At 36.8% G+C, this 13,366-nt stretch overlaps 2 protein-coding genes across 3 annotated transcripts in view; both read right to left on the reverse strand.

Moving 5' to 3' along the window:
* The window catches only part of LOC126764099 (uncharacterized), an 86,184-nt gene extending 83,434 nt beyond the window's left edge, over positions 1–2,750 (reverse strand). The window contains exons 1-2 of the mRNA XM_050481890.1: positions 2,441–2,750; positions 1,342–2,375 (exon numbers count right to left, since the gene is read on the reverse strand). Of these exons, the coding sequence (XP_050337847.1) occupies positions 1,342–1,917 (576 nt within the window). The 5' untranslated portion in view covers positions 1,918–2,375; positions 2,441–2,750. The remainder of the gene's footprint in view (positions 1–1,341; positions 2,376–2,440) is intronic.
* The window catches only part of LOC126764111 (uncharacterized), a 340,586-nt gene that overhangs the window by 156,939 nt on the left and 170,281 nt on the right, over positions 1–13,366 (reverse strand). The window lies entirely within an intron of this gene.

Raw genomic sequence — 13,366 nt, forward strand, 5'->3', positions numbered from 1 at the left:
TCGATTACGCGCCAAAATTAATAAGTCCTCGGTCATGCAGTCTTTGTACTTATTCCACAGTTATTGCGGATTTGACGGAAGGCATGTAGATATTATTATGGCGAATAGTACACATATTTGTTTTGGATGAGATGTGAGTGATGCGTCATGAAGTGCGGTGTCCCAATGCATATCATCTTCTAACAAATGCAATCGCTGGCATGCTTCACGATACGTCGCACACAACTGACCGTCAACAGTTTTCAAATCATCAAATGATCTTGGTCCGCGCACGTTGACTAATAGCAGACGCAAATAAAAACATTCGGCGTTGTTCGAATGGATGGTGTAAATGCGTCTTATGGCATCGGGTTTACGGACATTTGGATAACCGTCAACTCGCTCCCCTTGCTTTCGTCGTTGAAATGTTTTCGATGATGGATTCCAAGTGAAATATTGTGGTATTTCGGAATATAGCAATGTTCTTGCAAATTCATTGTTTTCACACAACTCGAAAAAGGTAGTTAGTGTTGTCCCCGGTGGTCGTGCTAGAGTATGCATATTTGAAGTAGGGGGAATGTTGGGCCACGTTTTGATTTCGGTTAAAAAGTCACATAAAAGTTATTTTTTGTGAAAATTCCAAAGCATGGATTTGTAGTGCGAGTCGTAACCTTCTTTTTGATAACATTGGTTTGATAAAATTCTACAAAAATTTAAAAGTTATAGCCATTGGCGCAAAAAACCTGATTTTGCGATTTTGAAAAAAGGTGGGGATTGTTACCGGTGAAAAACGTTTATTTATCAATGGAAATGAATGAGAGATTCATAAATCATAAGAAAAATAGGAATTGGCGAAAAAATTATTCCGACTCGCAGTGGATGCAGGTGTAAGTGTTCGGGTTCGGTCCGGCACATTTCAAGTGAACCCCTCGATCACAAACGATGCAATGGGCCGTGTTTTGACGATTCTCGTGCTTCGGCATCTTTTTCTTGCAAATCGTGCAAAAATCGAAGTCCTCTTCGATGTCGGTTTCGGTCGGAGACGGGCTTCTCTTCCGTGGCGTCTTCGATTTGCCACGGCCTTTTTGCTTCCTGGCTGCTGGTTCATCGGCTGCCTTCGTCAATTTTTGCTGCTTTTTTCGGCCTTGTCACGCAGATCTGCGACAACCTCAGGCGATGTCAAAATCGTTGACTCCATTGTCTTGCGGCCACGTTTTGATTTCGGCGCAGGTGTGGCCATTTCAACGGGCCAACCGATTTCAATGCATCACGGAGCTGTGGAGCCGAAACAAGAGACAACGACGATGATGCAACACCACTTGTTGAAGCTGGAGCACTTGTCGATGCCTCCGACGTTGACACCTCCTCATTCGCAGCAGTCACAATGGCATCACCAGAGGCAAGAACTCGACGTTGATTGTCGGCGTCTTTCTCTTCGTCGCCGAACAAATTTTCGCCGCTCAGTTCCGAAGCGACAAAGTCAACTTCAGTGAAAATTTGCGGGTTGAACGGGTAGATGCCAGTTGTTCGGAAGCCGAATTTGATGGTTTTCGGCGTTAACATAACATCGAGGCACTGATCGACAAGGAGCGGCACATGATGCAGATCGAAAGTGACACCAATGTTGGACTTTTTCCATGCATCATGCTTCACGGTCATCATGCCTTTAAATGGTGCAAATACCGCAACATCTAGCGGCTGCATTTTGTGCGTGCATTTCGGCGGAAAAGACAGCAACGTGATGCCATGATCCAACGCCAAATCTATCGCCTCGATCGATAAATGCGAACCGTGGTTGTCCAGCAGCAACATGGTTGGCGAATCGGTATTAGCACCGGTGTGCTTGATGAAATGACGCATGAATTGAGGGAATACGTCAGAGTTCATGTAACCAGAACCGTTCGCAACACCAACAGCGCCATGACTCGCATGAGTCATAAAAATCTCTTTCCTGTTGACTCGGGGAAAGAGGAAGAATGGCGGTATAGACTGGCCACTAGCGCTGACGGCCAAAGCCAAAGTCTGGTTGGCACGGTCGGGCACCCGGTTTCATCCATGTTCCATATTCGGTGAGGTTCAAACGGCGTCTTACCGAGAACGGATGAAAGGTTGGCAAAGAATGCATCGACATTCTCTTTGTTGAATTGCTTCGCACGGCTCTGGCTTACTTGCTCTGGTGTTCGCAGTGACAAATTTTTGTGGCGTTTCATGAACGCCTACTGCCAATCCTTACTCGCCTGTTGATTGTCGTTCCATGGATCCGGGTACGACGCGCCAACTTTCCGAGCAAATTCATACGCGAGCTTACGAAGCTCCATCAAACTAATTCCATACTTGATGTCGCTGGCCTGGAGAATGTAGCTTATCAGCGCCTTCTCTTGTTCGATGATGAGGATCTGAAATAAAAAAAAAATTATTTATTATTCGGTGAAAGAAAAAGAAAGAAACCAGCAGAACTCACTGTTTTTGTGCCCATCGTCGTGCTTTCAGCCAGCAAATTCTTCATTACATCGGCATTGGCAGTAGTAACTCGATGCTCGCACCATCAAATGCTGCAATATAACGCATCAGGTTGGTCCTCGGATTTTTGTGTGCCGTCGCAGATTGTCGAACGCTGTTGTGATGTATTTTCACCGACTTGATCGCCTCCAAAATGTTGTCGAAATCAACAATTTTCTCTTGTTTGGGATAGTACCGCGGCATAATGACTAAAAAAAATTTTTCGGAGCACGAAACTATCAGGAAATGTTGAAAAACTATTGTGTTGTTGAAATTCTCTCGAGATTCCCCAAACGCTCATATTTGCAAAATGGCGGTGGATAATGAACACAATGTAAATTCGTGCAAAATTTCTTTTGTGTGTCGAAGGCTAAAGGCTCAACTAATATTATAAACATATTTACCTGGATTAATTATGGGAAAATGTGAAAAAAATCAACTGTACACAGAGTTGAAAAAAAACTTTCGGAGTGTCGAATTTCTTTTTGTTGTCGCAGAGAGGTTATAACACGTGTTCACAGCTCGAGTGCTATATAGAAACTGAGCTTAGTATGAGACGAGCCGATGACAGTTGGTTGCAGCTGTCAACCTATACTAGGGAAAAAATATCGCGCTGGCCCGGGATTCCCTACCTGCCCAACATTCCCCACCTTCCCCTACATAAATAAAAATATGCATATTTGAAGTACATAAATAAAAATGGAAAACTTAACCTAAAACTACATCTTAAACTATGAATTTTACCCACACACGCATATGCAATAAGACCCACCAACAGTGTATTTGCGAACCGCATGGAAAAAACACACAATGTTGAAACACTTTTTTTTACCCACACCGCGCATTTTCAAGCGACAATCGAACCTCATTGCATCACATATGAAACAACAACAATACTCACTTGCTTTGTGTTGTACGCAGCATGTTAATCACGTTGAAATCTGAGAAAAATACTCACAATGTTGAAACATTTTTTTTGATACACTCAGTGCATTCGGAACACTTACGTTCTGTATGTCTTGTTAGCTTGACAGTCATCCATAGAAAGAACGAATGACAGGCAGACACGGTCAACATGCGATGTCAATGTTTTTTATTAATTGTAAACATCCACCAGTTGTTTTTGTTTTTTTTTTTTTTTGCACAACGTGCAATGATACACACATTAAATTTCTTATGTGCACCTTCCAACAGACCCCAATCACCCCTGAAAATTTCATTGAAATCGGGCAAGCCGTCTAGGAGGAGTATGCGAACAGGAAGTTTTGGCACTTAATTTTATATATATAGATAGAAGATATCGAAGGTATTTTGTAAAAATTCACTTTTGTTCGAACCACTTTATGAAACTTGTAGGTAGGTAGATAAAGGGGGGCGGCAGAACATCCTTGGAGATTACATTGTTACCTTACAAAAACAATTTCTAAACAAATTTCGAATAACTTCGGATGCAAAGTGCATATCTCTTAGTAAGTTGTTCCGAAAGCTATACTATCCGATCTGAACTTGATTCCGATCGTTCAGTTTGTGAAGATGACAGCGAAAGTTTTATATGCTATAGTTAACCGATCTGAACAATTTCTTCGGAGATTACATTGTTACCTTAGAAAATAATCTATACCAAATTTCATGAATACATCTTGTCAAATGTGAAAGTTTTCCCTACTCGAACTTGATTCCGATCGTTCAGATTGTATGACAGCTATATGCTATAGTTAACCGATCTAAACAATTTCTTCGGAGATTACATTGCTGCCTTAGAAAATAATCTATACCAAATTTCGTTAATACATCTTGTCAAATGTGAAAGTTTTCCATACACGAACTTGATTCCGATCGTTCAGATTGTATGACAGCTATATGCTATAGTTAACCGATCTAAATAATTTCTTCGGAGATTACATTGTTACCTTAGAAAATAATCTATACCAAATTTCATGAATATATCTTGTCAAATGCAAAAGTTTTCTATACCAGAACTTTTTTCCGATCGTTCAGTTTGTATGACAGCTATATGCTATAGTTAACCGATCTAAACAATTTCTTCGGAGATTACATTGCTGCCTTAGAAAATAATCTATACCAAATTTCATGAATATATCTTGTCAAATGTGAAAGTTTTCCATACACGAACTTGATTCCGATCGTTCAGTTTATATGGCAGCTATATGCTATAGTTAACCGATCTGAACAATTTCTTCGGAGATTACATTGCTGCCTTAGAAAATAATCTATACCAAATTTCGTGAATATATCTTGTCAAATGTAAAAGTTTTCCATACAAGAACTTGATTCCGACCGTTTGCTTCTTCGGAGATTACATTGTTACCTTAGAAAATGATCTATACCAAATTTCGTGAATATATCTTGTCAAATGCAAAATGATCATTGACAGCTATGTTAACCGATGAACAATTTCTTTAGAGATTACTGCCTCAAAAAATAGTGAAGATACATTGTCAATTGTATGGCAGCTGCTATAGTTAACCGAATTTCTTCGGAGATTACATTGTTACCTTAGAAAATAATCTATACCAAATTTCATGAATATATCTTGTCAAATGTGAAAGTTTTCCATACACGAACTTGATTCCGATCGTTCAGATTGTATGACAGCTATATGCTATAGTTAACCGATCTGAACAATTTCTTCGGAAATTACATTGTTACCTTAGAAAATAATCTATACCAAATTTCATGAATATATCTTGTCAAATGTGAAAGTTTTCCATACAAGAACTTGATTCCGATCGTTCAGATTGTATGACAGCTATATGCTATAGTTAACCGATCTGATCAATTTCTTCGGAGATTACATTGTTGCCTTAGAAAATAATCTATACCAAATTTCATGAATATATCTTGTCAAATGTGAAAGTTTACCATACACGAACTTGATTCCCATCGTTCAGATTGTATGACAGCTATATGCTATAGTTAACCGATCTGATCAATTTCTTCGGAGATTTACATTGTTACCTTAGAAAATAATCAATACCAAATTTCATGAATATATCTTGTCAAATGTGAAAGTTTTCCATACACGAACTTGATTCCGATCGTTCAGATTGTATGACAGCTATATGCTATAGTTAACCGATCTAAACAATTTCTTCGGAGATTACATTGCTGCCTTAGAAAATAATCTATACCAAATTTCGTGAATACATCTTGTCAAATTCGAAAGTTTTCCATACAAGAACTTAATTCCGATCGTTCGGTTTGTATGACAGCTATATGCTATAGTTAACCGATCTAAACAATTTCTTCGGAGATTACATTGTTACCTTAGAAAATAATCTATACCAAATTTCATGAATATATCTTGTCAAATGTGAAAGTTTTCCATACAAGAACTTGATTCCGATCGTTCAGATTGTATGACAGCTATATGCTATAGTTAACCGATCTGATCAATTTCTTCGGAGATTACATTGCTGCCTTAGAAAATAATCAATACCAAATTTCATGAATATATCTTGTCAAATGTGAAAGTTTTCCATACAAGAACTTGATTCCGATCGTTCAGATTGTATGACAGCTATATGCTATAGTTAACCGATCTGATCAATTTCTTCGGAGATTACATTGTTACCTTAGAAAATAATCAATACCAAATTTCATGAATATATCTTGTCAAATGTGAAAGTTTTCCATACACGAACTTGATTCCGATCGTTCAGTTTATATGGCAGCTATATGCTATAGTTAACCGATCTAAACAATTTCTTCGGAGATTACATTGCTGCCTTAGAAAATAATCTATACCAAATTTCGTTAATACATCTTGTCAAATGTGAAAGTTTTCCATACAAGAACTTGATTCCGATCGTTCAATTTGTATGACAGCTATATGCTATAATAAGCCGATCTGAACAATTTCTTCGGATGTTACATTGTTGCTTTAGAAAATAATCTGTACCAAATTTCATGAATATATCTTGTCAAATGTGAAAGTTTTCCATACAAGAACTTGATTCCGATCGTTCAGATTGTATGACAGCTATATGCTATAGTTAACCGATCTAAACAATTTCTTCGGAGATTACATTGCTGCCTTAGAAAATAATCAATACCAAATTTCATGAATATATCTTGTCAAATGTGAAAGTTTTCCATACAGGAACTTGATTCCGATCGTTCAGATTGTATGACAGCTATATGGTATAGTTTACCACTCTGATCAATTTCTTCGGAGATTACATTGTTAGCTTAGAAAATAATCAATACCAAATTTCATGAATATATCTTGTCAAATGTGAAAGTTTACCATACACGAACTTGATTCCCATCGTTCAGATTGTATGACAGCTATATGCTATAGTTAACCGATCTAAACAATTTCTTCGGAGATTACATTGCTGCCTTAGAAAATAATCTATACCAAATTTCATGAATATATCTTGTCAAATGTGAAAGTTTTCCATACACGAACTTGATTCCGATCGTTCAGATTGTATGACAGCTATATGCTATAGTTAACCGATCTAAACAATTTCTTCGGAGATTACATTGTTGCCTTAGAAAATAATCTATACCAAATTTCATGAATATATCTTGTCAAATGTGAAAGTTTTCCATACAAGAACTTGATTCCGATCGTTCAGTTCCATACAAGAATTGACAGCTATATGCTATAGTTAACCGATCTGAACAATTTCTTCGGAGATTACATTGCTGCCCTAAAAATAAAATGTGCTAACTTTTGCGAAGATACATACTTGTCAAATGTGAAAGTTTTCCATACAAGAACTTGATTCCGATCGTTCAGTTTGTATGACAGCTATATGCTATAGTTAACCGATCTGAACAATTTCTTCGGAGATTACATTGTTGCCTTAGAAAATAATCAATACCAAATTTCATGAATATATCTTGTCAAATGTGAAAGTTTTCCATACACGAACTTGATTCCGATCGTTCAGTTTGTATGACAGCTATATGCTATAGTTAACCGATCTAAACAATTTCTTCGGAGATTACATTGTTACCTTAGAAAATAATCAATACCAAATTTCATGAATATATCTTGTCAAATGTGAAAGTTTTCCATACAAGAACTTGATTCCGATCGTTCAGATTGTATGACAGCTATATGCTATAGTTAACCGATCTAAACAATTTCTTCGGAGATTACATAGTTGCCTTAGAAAATAATCTATACCAAATTTCGTTAATACATCTCCATACAAGAACTTGATTCCGATCGTTCAGATTGTATGACAGCTATATGTTATAGTTAACCGATCTAAACAATTTCTTCGGAGATTACATTGCTGCCTTAGAAAATAATCTATACCAAATTTCATGAATATATCTTGTCAAATGTGAAAGTTTTCCATACAGGAACTTGATTCCGATCGTTCAGATTGTATGACAGCTATATGCTATAGTTAACCGATCTGAACAATTTCTTCGGAAATTACATTGTTACCTTAGAAAATAATCTATACCAAATTTCATGAATATATCTTGTCAAATGTGAAAGTTTTCCATACAAGAACTTGATTCCGATCGTTCAGTTTGTATGACAGCTATATGCTATAGTTAACCGATCTGAACAATTTCTTCGGAGATTACATTGTTACCTTAGAAAATAATCAATACCAAATTTCATGAATATATCTTGTCAAATGTGAAAGTTTTCCATACACGAACTTGATTCCCATCGTTCAGATTGTATGACAGCTATATGCTATAGTTAACCGATTTAAACAATTTCTTCGGAGATTAAATTGCTGCCTTAGAAAATAATCTATACCAAATTTCGTTAATATATCTTGTCAAATGTGAAAGTTTTCCATACAAGAACTTGATTCCGATCGTTCAGATTGTATGACAGCTATATGCTATAGTTAACCGATCTAAACAATTTCTTCGGAGATTACATTGTTGCCTTAGAAAATAATCAATACCAAATTTCATGAATATACCTTGTCAAATGTGAAAGTTTTCCATACTCGAACTTGATTCCGATCGTTCAGATTGTATGACAGCTATATGCTATAGTTCGGACGCTTCCTTCTGGGTTTTACAAACTTCGTGACAAACTTAATATACCTGGTTCAGGGTATAAATATCTGGAAGAGAAACAGTACTGTTCGGCAGTTTTCTTAGACATTCATCAAGCTTTATTTAGAGTCTGGCACAAGGCATTGTTATTTAAAATAAAAATAAAACTATAAGCTCCACTCATACCTAGATTCCATGCATTTTTGCGTTAGAATTAATGATGACACATGCGACATATACGAAGTCAAAGCAGGAGTTCCATAAGGCAGCGGGCTTGGCCCAACACTCTACATGATTTTCACATGCATCTGCTTACTCTGCAAATGAAGCTTATGGAAACGGAAGGCAGTAAAATCTTGGGTTCGAAATTGAAACATTATGGTAAATGAAACAAAATCAGCGTATGTTACCTTCAATCTCAATCAAACAATTATCCCAAAATGCACTAGCCTTAAGTACCTTGGGATACACTTCGACAGAAGACTAACAAGGCAGCAACACATAAAAACCGAACGAGATCAGCCTAAAATCAAGACGAGAAAAATGTACTGGTTACTAGGTCCGAAATCGAAACTTAGTCTAAAAAGAAAGGTGAACCTATATAAAAGCTTTTTAAAACCGCTTTGGTCATATGGAATACAAATCTGGAGTACTACAAGAAAATCGAACGTAGAACTAATTCAATGATTTCAGTCGAAAAAACTCAGGTTGATCGAAACCGCTCCTTAACAAATTAAAAATATTAACTTACGCAAATACCTTGAAATAAATATGGTGAAGTGCGAGATTCATCGCTTAGCTGCCACCTCAACACACACGCCATTAACCCACTGGCCAACAGTGACGAGATTCGCCGACTGCAAAGGCTACATCCCTTAGACTTACCATTTAGATATTTAGTATAACTGAAATAATTAAGTTGTACCGTGCGATTCTATACTGTGATACAGTCTCAAGTCTCTAAATTTGAGATTTAAGTTAGAGACAACTTTTGAGACTTGAGACGATTTTGCTATTCTGTAAGTGACACTCACAAAATCTATTACATTTCATTATTCAGAGATGTTTTTACACTTGAATGAAAATAAATATGAAGATAACAAATACTAAACTTTCTATAACATAGTCAAAAAACATAATTATCAATAAAAACAAAAATATATGTTGACCTTGTTTCATAATATTTACGAAATTTATGTAAAATTGACTTATTTTTAACCTTTTCGTGTTTGAGTTGCTTACAAAATATAAAAAACGACAATCGATTAATATCTATGATGATCTCTATTCAGTATATTCAAAATGGCAGACAAGAGTTCTTTTTAATTTTGTGACCTGCTGACTATCAGGTCTCAAATTTGAGTCAATATTTTGAGACTAAGGCTAGAGACGGTTTAGTGAATAGTTACTAGTCACAAATTGGGATTTTACCTCAAAATGCCTCAAATAGAGACTAGAGACTGCTAACAGAATCTCGCTAGTAAAGTATATGTATATAATACTAATATATGCCAAAATGTCTTTGATGTATTTAATGGAGAAATTGTAATTGAAATGTCAACGAAAATTTGCTTATTGTCACACGACACGACGATGCAAATAATATGAAAAAAATTATGTTGGTGTTAATATACAAGGTCTGTCGCAAAAGAAACAGGACTGTTAAAAGAAAACAACAAAAAATTAATATTTTTCAAAAGTTATATTTTTTTATTCAAAGTAGTTTCCTTGTACTTCGATACAGCGTTTAGCTCGGTCAATTAGCATTTCAAATGAATGTTTAAGGCCATTTTTCGGAATGCTGTTGAGAATATCGGTCGTCGCCTTTTGGATAGCTGAAATGTCCTGAAACCAGTGTCCTTTCATGGGCAAATGAAGTTTTCCAAATGAGTAAAAATCACAGGGTGACAGATCAGGTGAGTAGGGTGAGTTATTAATGGTTAATATGGAGTTTTTTTGTCAAAAACTCAGTGACAAGCGTCGACCGATGACACGGCGCATTATCGTGCAACAGGCGCCAGGACCCTGCCTCACGGTATTGTGGTCGAGCACGACGAATGCGTGACAAAAGACGCTTCATAACACCAAGTTAAAACACAGCATTAATCGTTTGGCCAGGTGGGACGAACTCTCGGTGTACAATACCCTCGGAATCGTAAAAACAAATCAGCATAGTCTTTTTTTTGACTTCTGAAGACGACCGACTTCTGATCGTCACAGAGGTCCTCACGACCTTCTTGGAATCTCTTAAACCACTCATGCACATTACTACCGGATAGGCACTGATCACCATAAACTTTTTTCATCATTTGAAATGTTTCAATAAACGTTTTCTAAAGTTTAAAACAAAATTTAATATTTGCTCTTTGCAATTTACGACCGATGACCAAAAGCTGCTGTCACTTTTTGATCGATAACATCGATTTTAGTTATCCAATTGTCTTAACTAACCAAGAGGTGGCGCCACCAGAAACAGTTATGTTTCTTTTACGACAGACCTTGTATATACAGACAGAGAGACTGACGGACAAGCAGACAGACAGACATGACTAAATCAACTCAGCTCAAGATACTGATCGTGTGCACTGAAATTTACAACAATACAAATATATTTACTTATACTATGTTCGGACCAACAACGAAAATATGTTTTCGTGGGAAAAACCGGTTTCCGCACGAAAACTTGTGGTTTCGTTCAGGTAAAATCTGTCAAAAGAAAACACAGTTTTCGCTGAAAACTACTTGAAAACTTACATTCCACTCATTATAATCGGTGCCTGCTCTAGTTTAATCGATGTTTTTGGAAGACATATTTTGCCGGCTCTAAATTGTCACTTGATATTTGTTTACCTTCCATATACAAATACAGCTGTCACTTGATATTCTCATATTAGGGGAATCCTCTTCCTCTTGCAAAACCCTCGCACATGGCACGAATTGCAGAATTTTCTTCTTGGTGCAACAAATATGTCAGACCAAAACCCATGTTTATTTTCGTGCCGTCATATATCACTTGATTCTGCAATGTGTGCTCTCTTGGCCTTGCATATTTCGGTATAGGATTTTTGCATTTTGTGTCATCGTGCCAATCTTGCAAGAGCAAGAAAATGTCGCGATTGGTAGTTGTCAGCGAAAACTCATCGAAAACACACATTGTCGGTCCGAACGACTTAGATTCCACAACATACAAATGCACATTATTTTCAAAATGCCTTCAATGTCGGTCCGAACATAGTATTAGGTTAAGATGTATACATTCGATAACCTATTGATAAGATATACATTTAGGCAACTCACATGAAATTAATCACAGACCATGCAACATAAACAATATGATACAATGACACACACACATGTATTGCATTGTATAGCTAAAAACAACCCATGTGGTGTGCAGTACATACACATTAGGCCGGGTCGATTTGTGGGGAGGTAAAAAAATCGCCCATTGCTCTATGAAAATGATATTCTAGAGATCAAAATAAGATACTTTGCCGAAGGAACCATACCTCTGAAACGAGTTTTGATGTCCCCCAATTTGGGTCGAACTTCTGGGTAGGGGCAAATTTTGAAAAATCCCACTTTGACCCATTTAGAGTGCTCCAATCGAGTCCAAATGTATGACCGACCCCCACTAACTTTGGACGGCCGATCCACACATGCCAGTGGCACACCCGCTGGAACTCCCCTGGGGGGTTTCCCATACAATCATTTCAAAAAATCACCATTTTTGGTGATTTACATGAACAAATCAGCTAAATTGGTATGTTTTTTCTTTATTTTTATTTATTTATTTATAATAATATCTATTTTTTCTCTTAAGAAATTTATTTAGGATAAATAGATAAGGAATGCTATAAATAAAGGAGCTCTGGGCAACCAGAGCTGAGTTCTATTTAACAACCGAAACCCTACGCGTCTTACTTTGCAATTACCATTTCATTCTTATTACCTCAAAAAGTTTACAATGAATCCACCATCCTCTACACCGCAAGATGAAGCAAGTACATCAACAACTATCGAAAACCCAATGAGTCATATACCCAAGCATGATGTTACTGTTTTTGGTGTGTCTACTGATTTGACTGATCTTAATTTACCAACCCATCTGGATATCTTGATATATTTTTTTACTTGAGCGAACGTGCCAAAACAGAACAAAAAAAGTTTTCCCATAAATCATTCACTATTCAAGTACAAGATAAGTTGATTAGAATTTGGGAAAAACTTGGTATGGAAATAATGCTGAAAAAAAGTGTATGTAATAAATTGAATAAATTGCTTGACAAGTATCAAGAGCAAATCAAGAGAAGAAACAACACCCAACAATTTACAGAGTATGTAAAATCTCTGGAAACAATTTTTTACATTGGAACATGTAAATGCGATTTGAAGGCAGCTCCATGTGCATGCGGCTGGGTTCCCGAACGCCTCAAAGAGTTCATGCACGATCAACATAATCAGAGAAGACTAAAAATGAATGCATTTATGATGGAAACTGAAGAGCAAGGAGCAACGTCTATGTCATCAATGCCAACATACCAAGATCCCGATGATTCAACATACGCACCGCCACCGGTTCAAGAAGATATGGATAGAAGCACAAGTTCACAATACACAGAGAGATACGATTGTTTTAACTTTGCCTTGGTATGTGACAGATTTGGTGTGCCTGACTGAGTAGCATCAGCATTGGGAACCGCTCTTTTGCAAGATTTTAAAATTAAAGATAAGCATGGGAAACCTCTCATCATGGATAAATCGAAAGTTGGCAGAGAAAAAGAGAAATGCAGACAAGAAGTGCTTCGCAAACGGTTAGATGATACCAATTTGTTAACGTTTTCATTCGATGGCAGAAAAGATGATACTTTAACGA

This window comes from Bactrocera neohumeralis, unplaced genomic scaffold, assembly GCF_024586455.1.
Source record: "Bactrocera neohumeralis isolate Rockhampton unplaced genomic scaffold, APGP_CSIRO_Bneo_wtdbg2-racon-allhic-juicebox.fasta_v2 cluster09, whole genome shotgun sequence".
NCBI lineage: Eukaryota > Metazoa > Arthropoda > Insecta > Diptera > Tephritidae > Bactrocera > Bactrocera neohumeralis.